Genomic DNA, 19,804 nt, shown 5'->3' with positions numbered 1-19,804 from the left:
GAAAAAGGAAGCTGATATGGTTCTCCAACCAAGTGGCTGAGAAAATAAAGGCGAAAGAGTTAGCGTTCATGAAATATTAAAAAACCCAAGAAGAGGAGAGCAGAAAGGACTACAGGGTGAAACTGAAAGAAGCCAAGAGAGAGATACGTTTGGCGAAGGCACAGGCGGAAGAACAAATGGCTAAAAATGTAAAAAAGGGAGATAAAAATTTTTTCTGATATATTAGTGAAAGGAGGAAGATAAAAAATGGAATTGCTAGGCTAAAAGATGCTGGGAACAAATATGTGGAGAGTGATGAGGAGAAAGCAAATGTGCTAAACAAATACTTCTGTTCTGTGTTCACAGAAGAAAATCCTGGAGAAGGACCGAAATTGTCTGGCAAAGTTACACGAGAAAATGGAGTAGATTCTGCGCCGTTCACGGAGGAGGGTGTTCATGAGCAACTTGAAAAACTGAAGGTGGACAAAGCGATGGGACCAGACGGGATCCATCCCAGGATACTAAGGGAGCTCAGAGAGGTTCTGGCGAGTCCTATTAAAGACTTGTTCAACAAATCTCTGGAGACGGGAGTGATTCCTGGGGATTGGAGGAGAGCGGATGTGGTCCCTATTCATAAAAGTGGTCACAGGGATGAAGCAGGAAACTACAGGCCGGTGAGCCTCACTTCAGTTGTTGGAAAAATAATGGAAGTGTTGCTGAAAGAAAGGATAGTGTATTTCCTTGAATCTAATGGGTTACAGCAGGGGTGCCCAATACGTCGATCGCGATCGACCGGTCGATCACTCAGGCAACCCCAGTCGATCACAGAGCCGGGTTCCCTTCCCTTCTGTTTTTTTTCCCCCTCCTGACTGGCCCACCTCTTGAAGAACGCAGGCCAATCAAAAGTCAGCTTGTTCAGTCCACGCCTCCCTCCATGCCCCCCAGGCTGCCGCTGCTGGTGGAGGAGGAAGAGGAGTCCTCGGCGCAGAGCAGGCGGCAGAGGGGCGTAACACGCTCTCGTCCTTCTGGCGGTGGACATGCTTGAAGGAGCGGGTTTAGGTAGCAATCGGGAGGGGTGCTGGTCATGGAGCCGCTGGCTGGGGACATGTTTATGTAGTCCGCGCAGGGCAGCTTGCCGTCATTGCTCTCCATGGAGAGTTTGGGGTTGGCCCCGTTGATCCACATCTTGCTGTAGCCATTGGGTGAGCAGCTGCCACTGGGCAACATCCGGCTTTCTCCCTGGCCTCCCGGTACTTTAGCAATTCTTGCAGATTGCCATTGGCCTCAGGAGCTGGCTTCCCTCTGCCGCGGTCCCGCCCCTCCCCTGAGTCAGAGGCAGGATCGGGGCAGAGGGAAGACAGCTTCTGAGGCCTATGGCAACCTGCAAGGATTGCTAAAGTACCAGCGATCCTCTCTGCAGGCTGCTCCCTGCAGGAATTAGGTAAATGGATGTGGGAGGGCAGGGAGGAATACGCAGGCCTTGCGGGGGAGGGGAGGTCAGGGGCAGGCCTTCATTGGGTAGTGCTGGCCTTCAGGGGTGAATGTGCAGGCTTTCAGGGGGAATGTGCAGGCCTTTGGGGGGGTGCAGACCTTCAGGGGGACAGGCAGGCCTTCAAAGGGTGGGTAGCAAGCCTTCGGGGCCCTGGTGTAGAAATACACGGAGGGAGAGAGGGAGGGTGGGAAGGGGGATTCAAAGAGACATGCACATGCCGGACTTTGGGGGGAAGAAATAATGGGTCTAAAAACAGAGAAGTGGGAGAGAGATGGTGGATTTAGGGAGGGAAGGAATAGAAAGGGAGAGAAGTTGGACACAAGGGATGGTGTGGAGGGGGGAAAAGAGATACTGGATAGGAGGGTAGTTGGGAAAAGAAAGGGAGAGATGGTAGACCCTGGGGTGGTGGGGAAGGAGGGAGAGATGCTCGATGAAAGGGTAGTTGAGAAGGGTGGATCTGTGGATGGAGATGAAAAAAAGGAAAGATGCCAGATTTCCAGGGGAGGGAAGGAAAATGGAAGTGGAGGACAGAGATAGAAGATGGATGGTTAGCACAGAGAAAGAAAAAAGAAGGAGACCATGGCAAGCAAGTTATCAGAAGACAACCAGAGCCTGGAACCAACAAGATTTGAATAATGTCCAGACAACAAAAGTAGGAAAAATGATTTTATTTTCAATTTAGTGATCAAAATGTGGCCATTTTGAGAATTTATATCTGCTGTCTATATTTTGCACTAAGGCCCCCTTTTACTAAACCGCAATAGCGGTTTTTAGCGCAGAGAGCCTATGAGCATCGAGAGCAGCGCAGGGCATTCAGCGCAACTCCCTGCACTAAAAACCGCTATTGCGGTTTAGTAAAAAGGAAGTGGGTATATTTGTCTATTTTTCTATGGTTGTTACTGAAGTGACATTGCATAAAGTCATCTGCCTTGATCTCTTTGAAAAAAAACCCAGAATATAAATGATAATTAACATTTTCTCTGCGTACGGTGTGCTTTGTGTTTTTTTAAATTTTATTGTTGGTAGATCATTTTGACTTGGTCATTTTAAAAGTAGCTCGCAAGCCCAAAAAGTGTGGGCACCCCTGGGTTACAGGATCCGAGGCAACATGGCTTTACAAAAGGTAAATCGTGCCAAACGAACCTGATTGAATTTTTTGATTGGGTGACCAGAGAGCTGGATCGAGGACATGTGCTAGATGTAATTTACTTGGATTTCAGCAAAGCTTTTGATACAGTTCCTCATAGGAGGCTGTTGAACAAACTTGAAGGGCTGAAGTTAGGACCCAAAGTGGTGAACTGGGTCAGAAACTGGCTGTCGGACAGACACCAGAGGGTAGTGGTTAATGGAAGTCGCTCGAAGGAAGGAAAGGTGACTAGTGGAGTCCCTCAGGGTTCGGTGCTGGGGCCAATCCTGTTCAATATGTATGTAAGTGACATTGCTGAAGGGTTAGAGGGAAAAGTGTGCCTTTTTGCAGATGATACCAAGATTTGTAACAGAGTAGACACCGAAGAGGGAGTGGAGAATATGAAAAAGGATCTGCAAAAGTTAGAGGAATGGTCTAATGACTGGCAACTAAAATTTAATGCAAAGAAATGCAGAGTAATGCATTTGGGGATTAATAATCGGAAGGAACCGTATATGCTGGGAGGAGAGAAGCTGATATGCACAGACGGGGAGAGGGACCTTGGGGTGATGGTGTCCGAAGATCTAAAGGCGAAAAAACAGTGTGACAAGGCAGTGGCTGCTGCCAGAAGGATTCTGGGCTGTATAAAGAGAGGTGTAGTCAGTAGAAGGAAGAAGGTGTTGATGCCCCTGTACAGGTCATTGGTGAGGCCCCACTTGGAGTATTGTGTTCAGTTTTGGAGACCGTATCTGGCGAAAGACGTAAGAAGACTTGAGGAGGTCCAGAGGAGGGCGACGAAAATGATAGGAGGCTTGCACCAGAAGACGTATGAGGAGAGACTGGAAGCCCTGAATATGTATACCCTAGAGGAAAGAAGAGACAGGGGAGATATGATTCAAACGTTCAAATACTTAAAGGGTATTAACGTAGAACAAAATATTTTCCAGAGAAAGGAAAACAGAGAAAGGAAAATGGTAAAACCAGAGGACATAATTTGAGGTTGAGGGGTGGTAGATTCAGGGGCAATGTTAGGAAATTCTACTTTACGGAGAGGGTAGTGGATGCCTGGAATGCGCTCCCGAGAGAGGTGGTGGAGAGTAAAACTGTGACTGAGTTCAAAAAAGCGTGGGATGAACACAGAAGATTTAGAATCAGAAAATAATATTAAATATTGAACTAGGCCAGTTACTGGGCAGACTTGCACGGTCTGTGTCTGTGTATGGCCGTTTGGTGGAGGATGGGCAGGGGAGGGCTTCAATGGCTGGGAGGGTGTAGATGGGCTGGAGTAAGTCTTAACAGAGATTTCGGCAGTTGGAACCCAAGCATAGTACCGGGTAAAGCTTTGGATTCTTGCCCAGAAATAGCTAAGAAGAAAAAAAAAAAAAATTAAATTGAATCAGGTTGGGCAGACTGGATGGACTATTCGGGTCTTTATCTGCCTTCATCTACTATGTTACTATGTTAGATCCTCCTGTTGCTCATTGTACTGCAGCATCTGCATGACTATGTGCTCAGGTGGGAATTTTTAGTGTGCACAATTGACCTGATTCGAGCTATAGGTGAACAGGGGGGACATGTCATTGCAAGGGAGGACAAGTCAATTGATTTATTTAATGTTCTGTTTTTACTACAGGGCAGAGGCACTGAAACAGATTCTCAGTGCAGTAGTAGTAGTAGTGGCAGGACTCTCTTCTGTCTTCATGGTGTTTCGCAGTATTGAGGCTTATATGGATGCTGCGTGGACGGTGACAGGGCGGTGAATGGGATGGCAGTGACGGTGAAGGGAATGGCGGTGATGGGGCGGTGAAGAGGACAGGCCAGATTTTTTTCCTCGTGTCATTCTCTACAACCAACAAAGTTGGGGCAGTCTCCATTGAGGGCTATACACTTGGTCCAATGATTTTCTACTTTTTTCATTCCGTCGGAAAAATATGGAATAAAAAAAGTGGAAAGCCCTCAATTGATGATGCTTTAAGACCTTCCTCCTCCAAGGTGGCATACCAGCTGCCAGATTGGAGGTGGCACTTCTCTACAATGTCCCTATAGGTCTCTTCTATGTGCCTGTCTCTCTCAGCTTCTCTAGCCTCAGCCTCTAGCTAGTATTCCTTGAATGCTAGGAAAATGTGGGAGTTGAAAGCATTACAGCCAAAGCAGCTTCTCTTAAGCTAAACCTAAAAAAAGGCTAATTCCCCAGCTTAGAGGTACAAACCACACCTGTCAACAATAGTGAGGGAGATGTGACGTCACTGCTAGAGCACAGGGTCTTGAACCAGCTAATGCATTTGTGGAACTTACCATGACTTTCTCATTTCCCCTGGCCTGCATGAACTTCCTCTTACCAAGGAAATCATGGCTGGCTCACAGGCCCCACACTTAATTTTCATTCTTATTCCTGAGGAAAGCGCAATGTGGGGAAACAGGCCAGGTTTAAAACTCTGTGATGGCATGTGTGTATCCTGTGCTCTCACACAAGCGTGGCTTGGGTTTAATTAATGCCAATACTCTTGTTTTTGTCTCTTTTTAGAAAATATCCAACACAGGAGAAGTCCAGCGCCTAATTGCCAGAACACCAACTGAAAGACTCCTAATATATGCTCTCCTTTAGCAGACTTAAATTTGAGGAGAAATACAGGAAACTTAAGCCCACAACAGCTTTTGGAATGAATTTTCTCAAAGGTCAGGGCTGCACCAAGAACAGTCAGTCATCAATTTATGGCACAAGGATGGGTCCTTGGAAAAGCAGAAATCAAATGACAATCCTACCATCCTCTGTTGCGAGTTGCCTTCTGATGCAGTAGCTTGGAGTCAATACAATAAATCTGATTTTCTTCCTCAACAGTTACAACACACACTTTTTATATTACTCTAAGAGAAAGTGAGTGTGTGTGTGAGAACGAGAGATACACACACCAGTGCTTAATCATATTCTTGTGTCCACAACCCCTTAACTGCAGCCATAATTATGACATACTGTACCTCCAAAGAAGCACCTACAGAGAACCCATCTAAGTTGCAATCCTAAATGTGGGTCAATCCATATAGTTTGAGCTTTGATTTTTATATATTACTTATTGTATGTGTGTATATATATATATATATATATATATATATATATATGTATGTGTGTATGTATGTATGTATATGTGTATATATATATATACACACACACACACACACATATATATATATATATATATACACACACACACATATATATTCAGGGCAGTTGTGTGTGTGTGTGTGTGTGTATTTCAGGGATACATTTGTGGGTTACAAAACTCACTCAACCTAGTCATTATGTGCTAATCAGATGAAATGAGTGTATGTATTCACAGGTGAAAGCTGACCCCTCATGATCCAATCAGATTCCACTCCTTGTAGTGTATGCTGCTGTTACAAGCATGACTGTCTTCAGGTGTTCAGCACTGCAAGAGAACTGCTTAAAGAATTTCAAAATCATCACTGGGATGTAAAAGTTCTCTTTTAAAAGAGGGTGAATACTATTACTTGGTGTGTAAAGGTAAAACATGGTTCATCATGCAGCAGTTCAAGAAGCATCCTTGAAAATTTTTCCCTCAGAGCTGGCTCTCACAATAAAGATTGAAGGTTTTCTATATATAAATTGCAAGTTTAATATATATATATATATATTTTTTTTAAACATTTTTTTATATAAGGCAAAACATTGTTCCATAACTCCCCACTAGGGGGGCACCTAAGACAATGCTTCTGCTAGGCAAGATTAACAGCTCAAGAACCATAAAGTCCATGGAAGAGGGCTTGAAACTGATGGGGAAAATAAAAAAAGGCAAAAATGTCTTTACATCTTAAATTATGCCCACATTCATTAGCAGTTTCTCAGCTAACCTTTCAGCAAGACCAGGGTAGAAATCATGTACAAAATGCCTCCCCCTCCCCAAATACCAGAGGAATACACTAGTAGGTAATGAGCTGAGAACAAGGCAGACCAGGGTTCAAATCCCACATCTCTCAGTATGTCACTTTATCCTCCACTATTTCAGATGCTAACTTACTGCTTCCTGAAATAAAACTACAATAAAAATCAGTGTTAGGTTTTTAGCTAGTTGCTGTGGTTTAAACCTCATGGATATCTACACAATTGGCCTCAGACTCAGTCAAATTAAGCAGCCCAGAAACCAGATGCTGAGAATGTCTATGCTAATTAGAAGTAATATGAAGTAGATGAAAAGCTGTTCATTGCTGATAAGTTTGATCTTGCTTGTGTTATAAATGACCTTCTTGGACAGTATACAATTTATTATTTTATTTAAATTACCACCAAAGTTTTTTCAGATATTTTATTATTGTGGATGGTACAGGATTGATTAGTGGCCCTTATAAAACAGGTATGTATATGCACCTGTGTGCCTTGCCAGCCTAGGCACCCTTTTCTAAATTTATCTTCCACATAAGCTCTGAATGGTCTTGAGTTGAGTGGCTGGTCTAACAATAATAATAATATTGCTAGTTTTTGTATATAAGATGTTCATTATATAGTGTCCACCTGGTGGCACCATAACCCATAAAATAAATTTGGTAGAAGTACACCCAGTAAAATGTAATGACCAACCTAGCCATGCACTATTACTTGGATTCTTCAAGACACAAATTTTAAAAACATCTTTTTTTTTTTAAGTTTATTTAAATAAAAATTATAAGTTATACAAGACTTTTAAACAATGAACAAGATTCTCTTAAAAAACATTAGGGCAATTTTTTTTCCATTATTTCAGTTTTTTAACAAAGAAGTACTTTACTGACCCAAACATTACACTGACAAGGAATTATTATTCACAATTTCAAAATAGAGACTCTCTGACTCCAGACATAAAAATGTAAACATCTACTCTACTGCTAGAAATAGACCATCTGCACAAAATGTACATGATTCGGTTAAAACTGCCGGTTTTCTTTGCTGAATGGTTCTATCGCTCACAGATCTGTTTGCTTGCTCTTCATCCTAGTCTGAGATTACTGTGATGGGTGTCATATGACCTTCCAAGTTTTACAAGCAGTTTTTTTGAGGAATACATATCCTCTTTCCTTTCAGCACTGCAACAGGTTCCAGAGGACAAAAGGCCAGAGTGTAGCACTTCCCTCTATTAGGTCTACTTCCATCCCCTGGAAATGTGACCAGTTTTCATTTTCCCTTTTGAAAGGGACTCAAACCAGTCACTCTGCTTCTGTTAAAGTAGTTCAATCCATTTAAAGCAATCAACTCAACAATCAGGCTAGCAAATTTACAGATCTGCAAATCAAAGAGAGCAAAGAACCCTCCCCCCCACCAACCCCCCCCCAAAAAAAAAAAACATGGCAAGCTAATGCATTTCACTGCTGAGACGCAGCACACCACAAAGTCATACAAACTGCTCTTTAATAACAGCAACAAAGGGAAACAAAAATCAGGTATTGCTGATTCTGTAGCTACATGGGATCAGACAGTGACCTCAATACAAGGAAAGTTCTGCAGTTACACTCAACCACCAAACATGTCAGGACCCATGGCAAACAAGCATGGTCACTGTAATCCAATATGCTGCACTGAAATCACTGAATCATGCCATGTAGCTGCAAGTGTGACTAAGCATTTTGCTGTACCGAGATTAACACCACTTTCCTAAAAGTGCAGCTATAGATTGCTTAGCGTTAAATAAAAAAGAACCCACACAGCCAGTTCATCTGCTTGATGATGATATGAAAGATTGTTGTGCTCTGATTTGGTTTGGTATGCTCATTTGTTTAACCTAGTTCTAAAATGTTCAAACTATTAAAGTGTACGTTAGTACTACTTCTGCAATTACATGAGGACTTGTGCATTTAGTCTTGACCTGGAATTGGAAACATTGATTCAGGTAGAAGGCATTTGAAGGAGGATGGCACCCTTTACAATTATCTGATTTTTTTTTTTTTTTTTTTAACATAAATGGTCAATTTCTCTTGTGATAAGCAGCTTGACACACTCCTCCAAAACCCACCCTATAAAGAAATTTTACAGCTCTCAAAGACCAGACACAAGGCATGTACACAATGGGAAGAATATATCAGGTAACTGGATTCTCAGGCAAAAGGAAAAACTATGGATAGACAAAGAACAGAGATACATTTGAAAACAATCCAAAAACAATCCCTCATGATGCTTTCCTTATAAAATTGAACTCAAAGGCAAGCTGCATATTAGTACCCCAAAGATGTCATTCTGCATCCACATTAAACCTTCCCAAGACTAGATGCATGCAGTGCCAAAAGAAACCATCCTTAAAAATGTCTTCATTTGTACAAATTATGTTACAATGCCGAGTCAGCACTATCCAAAAATTCAGGACAATTTTTCTGTCAAAAATATTGCGATTCTATATAAAATCAGGACAATTTCTCAGTGTTTATCATACAAATATATTAGTATGCGGGGGATTAAATCAATGTAGGATGTTAATATGTTTAGTGGTTAATGTCCCTCACATTCCAGGGCTCACTTTCAAATCAACAAAACAATGATGCTCACTTTGCAGTAAATTTTCTATCAGAATGAGGGATTATCAAAAGGAGCTTTATTGTGGGGCCCGACAAGTCATATTTCGGTGTGAAACACTTGTTTCAGGTGTCATTGGATAAATACAGCTATATATAAAAACAAACTGAAGCAGAAATAAAAGATAAAATCCAATAACGACATTATCTAAATCATTGCATTTATTTGGCCAGACACAATGATTTGGATGCCATCATCGACTTTTATCTTTTACTTCTACTTCAATTTGTTTTCTTTTATCGAAGGAATTTTATTTGTTTTTTTATACATAGTTCCATTTATCAGATAACCCCCTGACACAAGCATTTCGCACTGAAAAAGCTTGTGTTCAGTCCCACAATAAAACTCCATTTGGTTATCCATTATTCTGAAAGCCCTTCATGCTGATTCTCTTTCTTTCTTGTATGGTACAAGAAACGGTGACCGAACATGATCCGTTTCTGTACACTTTGATCCTTATCTTCACGTTACAAATAGGGGCAGCAAAATACCTTTTCAATTAGTGGGACTATACAAACCAACCTTCAGTCCCTTCCTCCAAGTTCTCTAGCTGCTACTGCTACATTGAGCAAAATTTTGGTCAGGCCACAGCCACTGAGGTCCACCCCATTCTGTTAACTATGATTACAAAGAAGATAATCTGGGTTTTGAATACTGGAGAAGTCAAAGGATTTAATGGATGTTTTAAAACGTATTTATTTGTCTTTTATCCCCAAAGATTAAATGGGGAAGGCTCCTGTAATATAAAGGATCGGGACCAGTGTCTCTCCATACCAAACTGACCTGCAGTCGGATGCACTCAATTCTATTCAAGAAGGCCTTAGGAAAGGCTTAGACAGACACACTCCAGCTAAAACTAGCTTTGATCTTAATAAAAGTGGACAGTCTAAATCAAAGACTTTCTGGCCAGTTCACATGCAGGACTAAATTAAGAACTGACATATGAGAGAACTCATCTCAATTACTTCCGGTGAAAATATCACCCAATAAAGCCAAAACACTTCATGCTCCATGCCATTATGAGATTTCAGCCCAACTCTAATCTACCTACTGTGACTGGAGCCATCAGTTGCTAAATAAGGAAGAAGGCATGGGTTAGAAAATAGATACCAAAGATGGCAAATTACAATGGGCCCAACACTTCAGGACACCATGGATCTAAGCTGACAACACACAGGCCCAACTTCAGAATGTAAGCTTCCATCAGCCAAACCATCTCACTGATTTAAGGTTCCTCATCATGTAAATTCCACTGTAAAGGTGAATGGCATCCAGTAGGAGAGTAAAAAAGGAGGGGGAATGAAGGAATTTTAACAAACAAACCCAGGTGTCCACAAGTCTCAGATGCTCAAGCAGCAGCCAGATGGACCATCATCCATCTGAACTAAAGATTCCAGGACTAGTAGAGAAAGGGTCAGTAGTAATAACCCAGCAAAGCATGAGAGGACTAAAGAGAACTAAAAGAGTAAACATGAAAAACAGAATTATTAAATTTCAATATAATTCATTAGGGGGTAAAAGCAAAGACCCAAGTAGGCCCAAAGTGCAAAAGGTGTTCTCTTTAAGTGGATCATTTCATCAGGAAATGATGATACAGCACAGAAAGATGATGACTGCATTTTGTCATGGTTGTACATCTCTATCAATCACAGAAGAGCAGCTCATCATGCCTTATCAATGAAGTTTAAGTGTCCTTTATTACTCACAGAAAATTCTTCTTCCCCTCTTCAAATGAGCATAAACTTGATTCCTTCCATATGGAATCAGATGTCAGTATCATAGTGCTTCATAACACAGTTCCATTTTGTCCCCCTGTCCCAGGACGTTTCAACTGCTTGAATTTACAATTCATTCAGACCTCCTTTATTGAAAGCACGCTGTGTTCCCACATACAATTCAAGAAATGTGGCAGGAAGGTGGAGGTCTATCCATTTATGTTCTGTATTGTTCAGGTCTGCAGGAAGATGGGGGGGGTCTATCCATATATGTTTTGTGTCATTCAGGTCTGCAAACAAATCTTAATGGGCCCACTTACTAATGGTTAGTGTGCGCTATCTGCCACAGGGCTCACAGGAAGAAAATAAGCCTGCAGAAGAAAGTAGATGTTAATGCTGTTAATGCACACATACTTTCCTGTGCAAAGCTTAGAATGATGATTGCACTTCCTCCTATCACTATACAAAAAATTTAAAAAGAAAAACCTACATTGTACAAAATACATTTGTTACCCATGACAAATACAAAGCCCCTCCTATCTGCAAAATTATTGCAAAGTGAAAATATGAACACTCCATTTCAGATTCAGAACTAAATTATACAAAATCCTCCAAACAGAAAAGAAAAACCAAAATGCAGCCAGAGCAGGCAGTTCCTGAAACCCTCTAAGTCTCCGTATTAGATACTGCTGATGTTATTTTCATATACTGGTTGAAGATGGTCTCGAAGGCCTCATCCCTGTGTATCATGGCACCAAACACCAGTGGCTAAAGAGAAGATAAAAAGGACAATCAACTCAAAAAATGTCATTTTATCCATCTGTATATATTAACACAGTAGATAACAGCTATAAAAGACCAAATGGTTGGCCCAGTCTGCTCTATGCTCCTGCTCACATTGCAAAGATCTATGCCAGTTGCCAGCCACAGAGCATGAGCAGTTGAAAGATATCCCTACTTATCCCAAAACATTTATCCCAAAACATCCTCACCATTTGTACTCTACCATCTACCATCTTAATCGTTCCCACAATAACTAACCCCCTAATCCCTTATTTGTCCTGTTTGTCTGTCCTGAATAGATTTTAAGCTCATACTGTAAATGTTTTGTGTACAGTGCTGCATATGTCTAGTAATAGTAGTAACACAAGAGTGCATCAGTTGGTTCACAACCAGCATCCTGACTTTCCTATCTCTAGGAATAAAATTTTGTTCTAATCAAAAGAGTTTCCCACTCAACAAGAGATGCCTCTTCACTTAGTAAAGAACTGCAGATAGGTCTCCCATGGCAGGTGCATGAGGGAAACAAATTAGAAGTTTCCACTGACCTATTAGGAATCTCAAACTCCACCACAAAGAGCTATTAACTGCCCTGGTTTTCCAGGTTAACAATATACAAGGACATTTCAAAAAGTAATAGCAAATTGAATATTTTTAGATATATAATTCAATTAGAGATACAAATTATGTGTCATTTTTCTACATAATCACCCTCCTTTTCAACACACTTCTCACACCGTTGCACCAGCTTCTTTATTCCATCGGAAAAAAAATGTTTTTGGTTGTGCCTTCAGCCAGGAATGCACCGCTTCTTTGACCTTGTCATGCCTTCAAAATCATAGTCTTTGAAGCATCCTTCAAGGGTCCAAATACAAGATAATCAGAGGGAGCATCAGGGCTGTATGGAGGATGCTGTAAGATCTGAAATCTCAATCTCCGAATGGTGTCAAGAGTTGCAATGGCCTTATGAGCGCATGCGTTACCATTAAGGATAAGAATGCCTTTAGACATAAGTCCTCTGCAAAAGCTCTGTATTTTTGACTTCAGCTTCTTCTCCAATATTGCACTATATTGGGCACTATTCACTTTTTCGCCCTTTTCCTGCTGGTGCTTCAAAATTAGTCTATTCATATCCCAGAAGAGAATGAACAAGGCCTTTCCAGTGGAGGGCTGAGACTTGAACTTCTTCTTGACTGGAGATGATGTGCGACGCCATTGTGCCTTTTGCTTTCAGGCTCATAGTGATGCACCAGGTTTCATCCCCTGTAATGATACATACCAGGAGGTCTTCATTATACTGCACCAAAAAGGCTGTGAAAGTTTGCATACGAATCATCTTGTGCTCATCAATCAGAATCCTAGGAACCTACCGTGCACACAACTTGCAATACTTGAGAACTTCCGTGACAATATGTATGGATCCGATACCGACATCCAAATCCATAGCCAGAACTTCTAAAGAAATGCACCTGTTTTCACGAATAATGGTGTCAGCACAACACACTTTCTCATCAGTGATGACTGTGCCGGGACGACTGGAGAGTTCCTCATCAGGGATTGATGTTCGCCCATTTTTAAATGCATCTAACCACTTGTACACTCTTCTTTTGCCAATGCAGGCATCTCCATACTGGTGACCTTAGTATGGATTCTTTGTTCATTCCCTCACTCCATAGATAAATGTACATTTATCTTACTTTCTCAATACTGTGGCGGGGGAACGTCTCTTCCTGATATTTCTAGAGAGCTCTCTAATAAGAGATTCTAGCTCTAAATTATTCTCTTCTAAAGTGCTAGAAGCATCTCACATCTGCTTATTCACAGTCCTGAGAGTGCAACTGCTGCACTGAAATACATGAGCAACAGCAGCCAAAAAAAGCATACAAGATGCTAGGAATTATTAGAAAAGGGATGGTAAACAAGACTAAGAATGTTGTAATGCCTCTGTATTGCTCCATGGTGCAACATCACCTTGAGTATTACATTCAATTCTGGTCGCCTTATTAAAAAAAAAATAAAGTAGAACTAGAAAAGGTTCAAAGAAGAGCAACCAAGATGATAAAGGGGATGGAACTCCTTTCATATGAGGAAAGACTAAAGAGGTTAGGGCTCTTTAGCTTGGAAATATAAGGGGAGATATGACTGAAGTCTACAAAACCCTGAGTGGTGTAGAATAGGTACAAGTGGATTGATTTTTTTTACTCCATCAAAAATTACAAAGACTAGGGAAACTCGAATTTACAGAGAGTTACCGGGGTGGTACTTGGAGAGACCTCCCAGAAAAGAGACTTGGGAGTTCTGATAGACAAGTCGATGAATCCATCCACGCAATATGTGGCGGCGGCGGCGAAAAGGGCGAACAGAATGCTAGGAATGATAAAGAAGGGGATCACGAACAGATTGGAGAAAATTATCATGCCGCTGTACCAGGCCATGGTGCGTCCTCACCTGGAGTACTGCAACCAGCACTGATTGCCATATATGAGGAAGGACACGGTACTACTCGAAGGTCCAGAGAAGAACGACTAAAATGGTTAAGGGGCTGGAAGAGTTGCTGTACAGTGAGAGATTGGAGAAACTGGGCCTCTTCTCCCTTGAAAAGAGGAGACTGCAAGGGGACATGACTGAAGGGAATAAACTTAGAAGATAAAGACAGATTGTTCACCCTCTCCAAGGTAGGGAGAACGAGACAGCACTTTCTAAAGTTGAAAGCGGATAGATTCTGTACAAACGTAAGGAAGTTATTCTTCACCCAGAGAGTGGTAAAAAACTGGAACGCTCTTCTGAAGTCTGTTATAGGGTAAAATACCCTCCAGAGATTCAAGACAAAGTTGGACAAGTTCTTGCTAAATTGGAACGTATGCAGGTGAGGCTGGACTCATTTAAAGCACTGGTCTTTGACCTGGGGGCCGCCACATGAGCGGACTGCTGGGCATGATGACCCAGCAGCGGCAATTCTTATGTTCTTATGAGAAACTTTTAAAACCAATAGGATGAAATACTTTTTTCACTCAAGAGAATAGTTAAGCTCTAGAACGTATTACCAGAGGTTTTGGTAAGAGCAGATAGCATAGCTGGTTTAAAAAAAGGTTTGCACAAGTTCCTGGAGGAAAAGTCCATAATCAGTTATTGAGAAAAACATGGGGGAAGCCTCTGCTTGCCCCGAATCGGTAGCATGGAATGTTGCTACTATTTGGATTTTTGCCAAGCACTTTTGACCTGAATTGGCCACCGTGAGAACAGGCTACTTGGCTTGATGGACCATTGGTGTGACCCCGTAAGGCTATTCTTATGTTTCCCTTCCTAACTTACACTATCACAAATTAACACCTCACAACTAACCAAAATAAAACAGTGGCTCTACTGTCAGAGTGTGAATGAGAAATGCCACAATCCACTCCTCATCTAACCTCTTTAGCAAGTTCTCTCTGCATCAAAAACCTAGAGACTGCATACTTCCCCTATACCCCCTTAATCACCAAAATTTGCATTTCACTAATCCTAACGTTAGTGAAACCTGATCCATCACACAAGGCATTGTTTCAACTTGAGCCCTGGTAAGCCACCAATGCTCAAAAGATTTGTGGTAGAGTTTCCTCTACCACAAATCCAATGCCAAAAAATCAGCATGGCATGCTCAAAACATGCAAATTCATGCTGCATAAAAATCACAGCATTATTCTGTGCTTTGTTCCTGTTTCAAGTTTATTCAAAATTTAATATACCACTTATCCAATATCTAAACCGTGTACATAGTTAAAAAATTAATATAAATAGGGATACACAATATACATGTAGACCAGGGGTAGGCAATTCAAGAGCCCCAGGCAGGTCAGGTTTTCAGAATATCCACAGTGAGTATTCATGAGATAGATATGCATGCTGAGGAGGGCCTGGTAAGCACAAACAGTACAGAAGAAATAGCAGGGCGTGGCAGAGACCTTTCTAAGTCCTGACCAGAGAGTCTTACATACAAACACATTAAAAACTTTGAAAAGTCAGGATAATTAACAAAAGACCAGGAAAATGATGTATAGTGTAGGAAAATGGGAATTCAGTATTTATGTGAATTGCTAGGTAAAGCAAGACCATAGGGGACGCTGTTTAATATCAAGGAAGGAGTGCATGCCATTCTATCTCATGCATATTCATTGGGGATATCCCCAAAACATGACCTGCCTGGGGCTCTTAAGGACCGGAATTGCTTACTCCGATGCAGACAATCACCAAAACATACTTAAGAAGTGAGGACTAGTGGCTCATGGCCAGTGGGGGGGCGATGTCTATGGGATGGTAATGGAATGGACGTCAGGACATGATAGTGCAGTATTTTGTGGAGTTTTTCTACAAAAGCGCCTGCTTTTCGTATGATTCTGGGTAACTAGTTAGATACAAGCATATGTGTTAGTTAAGGCCATGCCCAATAGAAGTGTACGAAAAGTTGATGAATAAAAATCTGAATATGGATGTAGCCAAGGCCAGAAAAACATACTACAGATTAATATTAAGGAAAAGCATAATAATATTCTTTTTATGGACTTTGCTATTAAGCCAGACCATAAGGAAAATCAGGACACACTTCTGGAGGGATGAAACTGCCTCTATGTTTCTTTCTCTTTCTCTCTGCGTTTCTCTTTGTTCAGGTTTTTCCCGCTTTTAGTCTCGTGGTTCTAATTGATACCAGATATGCTCTTCCTAACCAGCTTAAGGCACATTAGATTACGTATCCCAAACTGAGATATAACATGCATTAAATCTGAATGACTTATAATGTGTGAAACTATGAATGTTTGGGGCCCCCGAATGTGTGATATGTGGTGATATGAATGATCTGTAAAAGAAGGGGTACTTAAAGTGAAATGTTTTATATAAGGAACACTAAGGAAAAATCCTAAGGTAACATCTGGAAATAATTAGTCAGAAACTGCTGTACCAGTTTCCAGCATAGGAAGGGGGGCATTGGAAGCCCACACTTAGGACTGTGTAGGTGTAACATGAAGCTGTCAGGTTTTAGGGAGAGGGGGAAACAGTCCCTCCTTCTCTTTGACTGTGCTGACAGGGAGAGACGAGAATTTCTCAGCACTTTTTAACAAATACAGGTTCTCTTAATATACTTTTTAAAAAAGGACAAAAAGAATATTGAATATGTAATAAAATGTTTATGTATATTCAGAAATGAATGTAAACAAAAAATTATGATTTCTGGAACTTTTATTCCATGTTAAAAAGAAGGTCTTTGTCTAAATTTAAGTACAACTCTGTTAGTGGATTGGCTGACGGCCAATGATGTCAAACTGGACTGAAGGTATATATTGGGGAGCTTCGAAGTATCGGGTTGAGATCGTTATCAGAAGGCCAGCATTTTGGCAACTATAACGACCTCCCGCTAACGCAACTAGCCTTTTGAGTTTCATGATGGAAAAATAAAAGCAATAAATAATTATTTTGGTAAATCTTGCATTATGCGTCATTTCCATGTTTTTGTTATTTTGCACACCTCGAGTGAAAGCTAGCAGCTTAATTGGCAACTGCAGCTTTATGAGTGCACTGGTGTCTCATTATCCATGCTCAGAAGGGGGTGAAATACATTAATTAATAGAAAAGTAATACATTAAATGGGAAACATAAATGGAGGGGTAAAAAAAATCTGAGAGGAAATAATTTAATAAAATGGCGAGTATGCACTGTAGAAAGAAAGTTTGAAAAAGAAAGTTTTTAGATTGGATTTGAATTTATTTAAAGAGGGTTTTTCACGAAGGTATGTGGCATTATGTTCCATAGTGATGGAGCAGTCACACAACACAAGAATAGCTTTACTGGGTCAGACCAATGGTCCATCAAGCCCAGTAGCCCATTCTCAAGGTGGCCAATCCAGATCCCTAGTACCTGTCCAAATCCCAAGGAGTAACAACATTCCATGTCTTCTTCAATAACAGACTATGGACTTTTCCTCCAGGAAACTGTCCAAACCTTTCTTAAAATTGGCTACGCCAGTGGTTCCCAACCCTGTCCTGGAAGACCACCAGGCCCATTGGGTTTTCAGGCTATCCTTAATGAATATGCATGAGAGAGATTTGCATATAATGGAAGTGACAGGCATGCAAATCTGCTCCATGCATATTAATTAGTTATCCTGAAAACCCGATTGGCTAGGTGGTCCTCCAGGACAGGGTTGGGAACCACTGTACTACGCTATCTGCTCTTACCGCAACCCTCAGACAATGCGTTCTAGAGCTTAACTATTCTCCGAGTGCAAAAATATTTTCACCTTTTGGTTTTAAAAGTATTTCCCTGTAACTTCATCGAGTGTCCCCCTAGTCTTTGTAATTTTGCTCTGAAAATAGAAGTACTGTGGCTCAGGGCAACTCATAAGAGAGCACTGCGCTTCAGAAGTCTGAGGAGTCTCTATGTCCTGGAGGTATTCCTAAATCAACTCTATTAGCTGACAGCCTAAACAGTCTGCGCACAGTGGGGTCCTCCCCAAGATCCGGAGCATCCCTTTGGCTGTAGCATCATCACCCACTGTAGAAGTTCCCATCAGGGAAAGTAAGGGTATAAAAATGGAATCCGTACCATCCAAGTCACCCACAAATGGACTGTCCCCAGGCTGGGAATGACACTTTTCCTGGGAACTTTTGCTCTTGGAGGGGAAAATCCCCAGCGCCAGCAGGGCCACAATACCAGATGGAGCCCTGGTAAGTCAAATATACCTGAAACATTATATTAATAAATTCAGGGGACAGCCCCTGACCCTGAAAGGCAGAGGGCCCCTGCAGTCCTTGTATTGCACTTTGTGGGATTTTGCTGCCGAATTGTGGCTGTGCTGCACCGGGGACACACTCGAGCTGCCCCCAGTTCAAATTTGGACTCCTCTGGATGAATCTGAAGTGTTCTGCCCTGAGGAGTCCATCCCACCTGTTTTTGAATAGAAACAAGCTTTTAAATTGAAAAATCCAAGATGGCTGCCACAGCAACGATTTCAGCACTAAAATAGCCCAGGAAAGTCATCCCGGAAAAAAATGCAATTTTAGGATTTTTTTAGGGGGGGCCTAAAAATAACCCAGAAAACTCCTAAAATATGAATTTAGAGAACCCCAAAACCAATCTTTCAGGCTGTCAGCCTTTTACTCACTGTGCCACGCTGTGTACTGGGAGCTGCAAAATGGAAGCTGCTTACAGGGAGATCCTCTGCCTCAAAAAGCCTGGGAACTGGACGGCTCGTATCTTCTGACTGCCTCTCAGGCCCAACGTTCCGGCCAGAGATCTAGACCCCCTCATACAAGCAAGGGGAGGAACACAAATCAGCCCCAATCCTGGATAGACTGCCACGGAGCCAAGCAGCCTGCACTCAAACCCACCAGCGAACGAACCTGGGGTGAGCTTTGCTCCCAAAGGAACAGTCCTTGAGCTCCTCATCAGTAAATGAAGGCTGTCCAAAGGGTGCACTGCAAAGCAGCCAACCACTTGAAAACAGATTTTCTGCCTCAGAGTCTGTGGTCTCCCGCAGCCAGAGCTATCCCCTAAAGAGATCCTCTGCAACATGAAATGAATCCATGCAAATCAGTGAAAAAGACTGAATTTAAAGAAAATAAACATGAGCAGATAAGACAAGCTCCTACTGTCTCGTTTGTAGGAAAACAACTGAAGAATTGAAGGGCAGACCAGAGGTAAGAGAGGAGCAGCAAAAATATACAAATGAAGCTTCCTACAAGAGATGTCGCAAGAAGGGATTGACAACCCAAGAGTTCAAGAATAGAGTGGGGTTGTACAAAAATATGCTTAGTTATTCAGATTGCCTTTTCAAAGCTCATTTATGTATCTGTACAGTATCATACATTCTAGGCAGCTACAGGTTAACAGTTAATCATTTTGTTAAAAACAAAAAGGTAACTCCCTCATAAAATTTCAGTAGAGAAAGTGTAAGTGCATACTTACTGCTTGAGATGTAAACATATGATGCAGTATTATAAAGGGAGAATAATTTTATAAATGAAGCATTTTTTTAAATAATCGAGAGGAAGGTTTGTAAGGCCTTCTAGGTGAACAAGTTACAATATCACAAAACAATAAACTAACATTACTCACTCACCTTTTGAGTAAAAAGTGTGGAGACTGCAATTCCCATCCCTGACCCTGGCAGCACAGACAGAACTTTATACTGC

The 19,804-nt window shown here is 41.5% G+C and overlaps 1 protein-coding gene across 6 annotated transcripts in view; it reads right to left on the bottom strand.

Moving 5' to 3' along the window:
• Nucleotides 1-7,240: 7,240 nt before the first annotated feature.
• Nucleotides 7,241-19,804, bottom strand: part of GRAMD4 (GRAM domain containing 4) — a 148,146-nt gene continuing 135,582 nt past the window's right edge. For all 6 annotated transcript variants that reach the window (XM_033958091.1, XM_033958094.1, XM_033958095.1 and 3 more), the window contains 2 exons: nt 19,732-19,800; nt 7,241-11,630 (listed from right to left, as the gene is read on the bottom strand). In XM_033958091.1, coding sequence (XP_033813982.1) covers nt 11,529-11,630; nt 19,732-19,800 — 171 coding nt within the window. In that variant the 3' untranslated portion in view covers nt 7,241-11,528. The remainder of the gene's footprint in view (nt 11,631-19,731; nt 19,801-19,804) is intronic.

This window comes from Geotrypetes seraphini, chromosome 9, assembly GCF_902459505.1.
Source record: "Geotrypetes seraphini chromosome 9, aGeoSer1.1, whole genome shotgun sequence".
NCBI classification, from domain to species: Eukaryota; Metazoa; Chordata; class Amphibia; order Gymnophiona; family Dermophiidae; genus Geotrypetes; species Geotrypetes seraphini.
The sequence above is the reverse complement of the archived record's forward strand: the minus strand, read 5'-3'. Positions and strand labels throughout refer to the sequence as shown.